The sequence below is a fragment of the Dendrobium catenatum genome, unplaced genomic scaffold, assembly GCF_001605985.2.
Source record: "Dendrobium catenatum unplaced genomic scaffold, ASM160598v2 fragScaff_scaffold_71, whole genome shotgun sequence".
Lineage (NCBI taxonomy): Eukaryota > Viridiplantae > Streptophyta > Magnoliopsida > Asparagales > Orchidaceae > Dendrobium > Dendrobium catenatum.
In genome coordinates, this window is record NW_021318533.1 from 1945198 (window position 1) to 1952595 (window position 7398).

General features: G+C 35.5%; 1 protein-coding gene across 3 annotated transcripts in view; it reads right to left on the reverse strand.

Moving 5' to 3' along the window:
* Window positions 1–1523: 1523 nt before the first annotated feature.
* LOC110104257 (TOM1-like protein 4) overlaps window positions 1524–7398 on the reverse strand; it is a 30361-nt gene continuing 24486 nt past the window's right edge. For 2 of the 3 annotated variants that reach the window (XM_020833279.2, XM_020833281.2), the window contains exons 10-11: window positions 2238–2918; window positions 1524–1838 (exon numbers count right to left, since the gene is read on the reverse strand). In XM_020833279.2, the coding sequence (XP_020688938.1) occupies window positions 2252–2918 (667 nt within the window). In that variant the 3' untranslated portion in view covers window positions 1524–1838; window positions 2238–2251. The remainder of the gene's footprint in view (window positions 1839–2237; window positions 2919–7398) is intronic. The other variant, XM_020833280.2, reaches the window with a different exon arrangement.

Sequence of the window (7398 nt, forward strand, 5' to 3'; positions counted from 1 at the left end):
TTTATTGGTCAATTGGATGCCTTAAAGATTTCATAATTAAATGATATTGGGCTCGTTAGATTCGTCTCGTCGAGCCGCTCGATTCGATTATAAGCATGCCATATTTGGGAACCGTTTGGTAATCCAAATTGTGGTTTGAACCCTTCAACGGTGCTTCAGACCCTTGATGTGGACCCATTCAGGCTCGGATTGAGTCGAATTTGGTGTCGTTGGGATCGTCTTCTCGAGACATTCAGTTTGATTATAAGTTTGTTTAAATTGGAGTTTGGATGGTTTCTGATTTAATTTCCAAAGTTTCCAACTTGATTATGCCTCAGGATTCGTGCCCGATCAAGATAATTTTTGGAGACATCAATTTTCAAATTGAAATTGATCACCATTGACCATGGGCGGATCCACCAATTCAAATTGAAATTGATCACCATTGACCATGGGCGGATCCACCAATGACTCATGAAATTGATCACCATTGACCATGGGCGGATCCACCAATTCAAATTGAAATTGATCACCATTGACCATGGGCGGATCCACCAATTCAAATTGAAATTGATCACCATTGACCATGGGCGGATCCACCAATGATAGAGACATCACGTTAGATCAAAGAAAGCATTACTTGACAGCGAGCATTCAGAAGGGAGATATTTTTGCAATTATCTCATTTGAATATTCATATTATCACTAAGAACTAAAAAAAATTATAATAAAAATTAATTTCAAAAACAGTTAAAAAACTATCCAAAATAAAACCTAAAACTTTTATACAACAACAACAACATGCCTTTATCCCATGTTAAAAATTATATTCTCATTTAAATCTTATAAAGAAAAGTCATTTATAATATTTTCTAATCAAATCTTTTTAAATTAATCTCTATCTTTCTTAATATAAATCAAATCTAATACATCTACTTCTTTAATAATCTCTCAAAAGAAAAAATTAATCTGTGCGGTGTTCGGACGCGTCTGAAGGCCAATCCGGGCGCGTCATGTCACTCAATGCACAGTGCATTATATGACATGACGAGTCCATATTGACCTCCGGAAACATTCGAACACTGCACAGAATAATCTCCATCAAAAGGCCACCATTTTATGTGACCAACCCATCTAAGATGAATCTTTGTAATCTTATCTTTCACCGTAGCCACTCCAACCCTTTCAAGTATATGCTTATAATCAGATCCGATGAAAAATTGTCTTAACTTTATTTAAGAGAATAAACCTATAATATTCACAACAATTTAAAAATATATTTATTTATTTTCTATAATAATCTTATTGCTTATTATGCAGAAATGGCATATCAATGAGTGCTTGATTAAAAACCTCTTGAGCAAAATCCTTGCAATAACTGTAATTTGGCACATACCAAAGATGGGTCACTAGGTCTATATAAATAAAGCTCCCACTTTATAGATGGATTACTTGGAAGAATCATGCCACCAGCTTTACAAAACCAAAAAAAACTGTATAACCTGTATCAAATCACTTCTCCACGAAGCTGAAATGGAAGAAGATAGTAAAAAGCAGCAGGTTTTTAATTCAAATAATCTGTGTTTTAATCATAATCTGTAGCAATTGACAAACTTTTTAAACATTTCTTAATTTCCTCGAACTCAAATTTCTGACATCCAAAGACTGATGGTATGTCGACTCTGTTGTAGCAAATATACAATTTAGGAAGGTCCAGAAACCATGAACTCGACAATAACTTGCAATGTACGAAACATATATATCATAAGATGTGCACATAAAAAGTGACATTATGATATACCTAATCTGCACCAAATACTTTTCTCTAATGCTTTACAATCCATGGAATATGAAAGAACCTGAAAAAAAAAAAAGACATATTTAGCCACTTCTATCAAAACAAACCCTTAGGGGGTGTTTGGTAGAGGATTGGATTCAATTTTAGTAGGATTTACTAAATCCTGTAAATCCGGATTTTGTAAATCCGAGGCTCATAAATCCTGAGAAGTTGTTTGGCAACAGATTATAGGACGGGCGCCGCGGGAAGAAGTTCCGCAACTGCATGTTGCGTTAAATCTGAATAGGAATGAGATTAGGATTTAGACGGATTTACCGGATTTAAATCCAAGATTTACGAATTTGCTGGATTTACAGCGGCGCGGATTGCGTTTGGCTGGATTTACGCTAAATCCTACTAAAAACAACGGACAAATCTGGTACCAAACACCCCTTTAATAAAAAAATTCTTAATTTTCCACCTGTAGCAAACCTCTCAGCGTGTCCTCTGGCTACCGGGCGGCCTGGTTGTTGATGACTTTGCCTTGGCAAAATCGACCAGGTCTTTGAATAGAGCATCCTCAGGTTTGGTTTGCCGTGTTGGTATTGAGGAGTCTTGTGCGCTCGAATGCTGTGGCAACTTCTGCTGATTGAAAGAGAAATCCTCTGTCTTTGTTGCAAATCCATTGAAAGATTCTGACTCAGATGAAGATGACCGATGGTGTTGCTGCTCAAAAAACTGCTGCCTTTGGCTATGTCTTGAAGGCGGGGGTGGCAGAAAATTGGCTGGCTGGGTTTCCCAAGGAGCCTTTGGAAGATCTTCATTCGACTTTGTGTTCAGAATAGGCTCATCTTCATATTTGGGCTCATCATATTTAGGCGGAGGGGAAAAAATTGAAGATGAAGCATAGTCGGTTCCTGAAGAGGGAGGGGGGTAGTCAGTGACAGACGGAGGAGAAGGTGGTTTGAAATGAGCTTCTGATCGTTTTTTTCCTTCGTAGGAATCGCCACTGAGATAATCAACTGGAAAGGAATCATGGGAAGCTGGCATCTTAGCTGATAGTGATGGAGGTGGTGGTGGAGGAAGAATTGGACTTGAGTAAGTCTGTTCAGCCTTAACATTAGAAGACTTCTTTTTCCCAACTGCATTCTCTCTTGCGCTCCTACAATAGCATTCACACGATTATCAAGAGTGGGTTGAAAAATAAAGAGAACGAATGGCTAGATGGTTTATTATGAAGGGTGCTTTATTAACAAAATATAAGATAAAAATCTTAGAACAGAAATAATATCAAATTAAGGATGGTAACCGTTCATTTATTTTCGAACTATTGGCAATAGTAAGCATTAATCAATGTTTTCAAACTCAATTTCAGCCCTATTGTTGGCCTAATTATTCTGTGCGGACGCCGAACGCCGTCTGAACACCAACCAGAATATGCAACGTTATCCCTTGCTCAGTACTCCAGCTCGATACTACTGATGTGATGCATTCTAATTGATCTCCGGACAGCGTTCTACGTTCGGTCTCCACACAGAATAATTTCTCCTATTGTTGAAGCTTTGGTTCATTGATTCCCGCATTTTCAGAAAATAAAATAAAATATTCTATGAGCTTTATGACTAGAACAAAAATGAGGTAAATTCCTAAGGACCAACGCCATGCTGGTAATGGTTCCCCATAAGCGCAGGTGCCACCATACAGCTAGGGATAAAAAAAATAGAAACCACCAAGTTTTTAGCTGCAGTGGTATTTTTCAACGAATTGGTGTTTCTATAGAGCATAAAATACAAAATTACATATAATCTATTATTATTATCTAAATTAATCAATACTTTTACAAATAAATTGAAATGATGAAACAGTAACTTTTCAGACTACAAGAAGCTTCAAATTATTCACATTTACGTGAGTAAACTTTTTCTCTTTTTTTCTTTTGTCTACCACTCTACACAATATTCAAACTTAAAATCACACTATTGAATTATATTTTAAAATAAGAAATTTTCTGATGGATCAAATTTCATCATATTTTAACTATTTATCAAGCAAGTGAAGAAAAGATGATTAGATGGTGTTTTGTAGAAGCCCTCTTGACAACAAAGTTTATCCGATGTATTTCTTCAATCAAACTCATTCAATATATGTTAAATATCATCATGAAAACATGAATTTAAACCCTATATATTTGAGAGTCTCTACACTTTGAGGCCCTTCTCATGCAACCAGAGTCATTGAAAAAAATTGATGCATCTGATTGATGATCAAATGATATCAACAAACCTTGAAATCAAGCATACCATAAACTTTAATGATATTGAACAGAATAGAGGATTTTGATATTGCATTTGAATGTGATAACTTTATAATCAAAAGTCTAAGCGGACTTTTTTTTTTCATAATCTCTAAAAACCATTCAAAAAACTGCAGTTTTAATCTCACTTACAAACCATTTTACTTTTAATAAGCATTGTCTTCATCCAACAACAACAATTTTATGCTTTCTTAGTTCATAGTAGCCATCTATGATGTACAGACATAGCAACACAGATACGACACGAACATAGGACACGGGACACAACAATTACTAAAAATATAGGACACATACACAGGTTAGAGATTGTCTTATAATTTTTAAATCTTAAAAATAATGTATAAAAATTAAATAAACTGAATACTAAGAATAATTAAAAAATAGCCAGTCATTAGTGACATACTGACATTGTGTTCTACTCATCGAATGTAGCAATTTGACTTGCATAACTATTTATCAAATTGCAAAGGATCGGAAGTTAGGGAATTAAATCTCATTTGCATTTCTTTTCCTAAGCTAAAAATCCAGTTACTGTTTTAAAACGAAAAATACTGTAGCGAGGTATGAGTTTTGGGCAGATTGCTTGCAAGCTAGAGTTTGGTGGCGGGTAAGAAAGTAAAGTGCTTTTCCTTGGGCTATTTAATTTCCAAACCAAGCCAATGTCATAGGATATCTCTAGGTTTTGGTTATAGAAGCAGCATGTAGAGGCATTTTCGGGACTGCTGGAGCTGGGAAAACCATCGAGTAGCGCTGGAGCAGGCCGGAGCAGCTGCTAGGTTGGGTTGTGTGGGGATGGCTATGTTTGGGTGCTAGATTGGGGACTGTAACTGGCCAGTTGGTGTAGGGAGAGAAGAGAAATGAGTAGGAAGAGATAAAAAGGAGATAAGAAAGAAGAAAAAAGGAAGAAGAGAGTTAGAGGTAATGAATTTAATTTTGCACTCAATTTTAATATAATTTAAGATATTAGTAATGCAAAGGAAATTTAAAGGAAAAAATCCAAGTTGTGTATGCGAAGTGAAAATTGGAAGGTATGTTTGATGGGAATCGATTTAATTATAGGAATCGGATAATAGATTGTGTGAATTGTCAATTAATGAGTTGGGTTGGTGTAGGTGCCTTACTCGCTCAGACGGACACGATGTGTCAGGATTGGTGAGTTAGCGCATGGAGGAGGTAAGATATGCATTTTTTAATACCATACACAAGTCGATTGGGTATTGTCTGTATACATGCATTCAATTTGATTATGGATGACGTATGTATTTGTACTTGTTGGAATTGACAAACCCACATAACTTTTTGAACTCGTATAACTTTTTGAACTTGTTGATTCTGTTATATTATGCTGCAATATACAATTCTGTCATACGAAGATTTGTGACATATGATTCATGCACTTATACCAACTTATATTCTGATGCACCTAATAGTCATATCAATCTGCATGAATATGTATCTATAGTCAAGTGTCACACAACTTGGGAGGAAAATGCAATGATCAGATGAGCCTGAAAAAATATCATATTAGGTGATAGGCCGGTGGGGGCCTCAAGTAGAGCCAGTGCGACCTAGGTATGATATGAAGCCTGTAGGCTGTAGACCTAACCTAGACAACTAGAAACCTTCTGAAGCTAAAATGGGAATTATAAAATGAACTAAAATCTATTTTTGATTACCTATAGTAAAGTATGATTTACATCTTGAAAAACAACTGACAAAACAGAATTTCCACGTGATGTATCATTTCATATTGAATGCAACTAGCCTGATGTAATGATATTAAAATAACATTACATATAACTCTTATGTGTAGCAAAATTTTCACATGTTAGATTATAAACTACTGTACATAATTTCTATTAAACAATTATATATAGTTTTCTCAGATTCATCTATTGATGCACATGCTAAGTATCGATTTTCCTAAATTTGTTGTATTAAAGTTCCGTAAGCTCACCAGATTGTTATTCTGATTGTTCTTACCAACTAAGAGAAAGATAAAGTTGAGTTAGAATAATGTCAGGTTCAATTTTTATTTATGTTTACTTTTGTCAATAAAAGGAAGGTGAATTTGAGGTCGGTAAAAAAATAGTTTCAAGTTTTGGTTTTCTTATAGTTGCTCTATAAACGAAAATTTTTTGAAATGAAATTTTTGGACAAACTTCGCTTATGAATAATGCTTTAATTATATATTTTATAATTGTTGTATTTTTGAAGGGCATATATTATATTGAAGTATTTATTGGAAATGACTTATAGTCTCCTCTCTATTGTATTCCGTGTCGACTGTATGCAGTTAGATCGGCGACACACCAAGCATCGATTTCAAGATTGCGTCGGTTGCCAACATTGAGATAACGTCAAACAACGATGTGATGTCAAGACGGGCAGGGGCAGGGGCATAATTGTGAGCGTAGAAATTGTTGGCGTTAGACTTAAATTTTGAGATGGTTTTGAAACATGAATATTGTGACGGCATCAGACATCAATGTTGAGATGACATCGGGTATTGTTGTGAAACCCTAGCTACGTCAGCCAAAGTGAAATGAAAATGATAATATTAAGGGAATGTGATGAGGTCATCGACAGACATTTTAGGCAGGTCTACCGGCGAAGGAATCGTAGATTGACGGCTACGATTAGGAGCTTATATTTCTGATGTTGCCATGTCATCTTATGATATTTTCTATGTATTTTTTTATTTCAAGCTTTAGTTTACTATTTTGCCCTTATGAGGGTTTAATCTTTATTGAAGCCCTGTGGGCATTTGAGTCATGTTATTTTCTTTTGATGAGACATTTATAAAGAGATCACCTCCTATTGTATGAGCTTAATGTTGAATTAATAAAATTTCCGAGATTTTCCTTTGTCTTCTTGCTTGAGAGCTTGAGAGAAAGAGAGGAGGTGATGAGGACATCGTCAGAGATTTCGACACATGTACCTTCAGGAGACGCCGGAGATCAACGGCCACGATCATGAATTTTATTTTAAGTCATTTTATGTAATAGTTTATTTGATTTTTAATGTTTTTCCATTTTTGCCCTTATGGGTAGTTAGTTGCTATTGTAGCCCAAGGGGCATTTTAGTCTTTGTTTTCTTTGTCATTTTGAGGCCTATTTATATGGCCCTTTTCTTATGTAATAGGTAGTTTTGATGAAATGAAATTTACTACTTGTTCTCTTTGTGAGTTCCTCCCTCCAAGATCTCTTAGTGAGTTCGCCGGAGAAGACTAGATCTCTTTGTGAGTTCTAGTTCGCCGAAGAAGACTAGATCTCTTTGTGAGTTCTAGTTCGCCGAAGAAGACTAGATCTCTTTGTGAGTTCTAGTT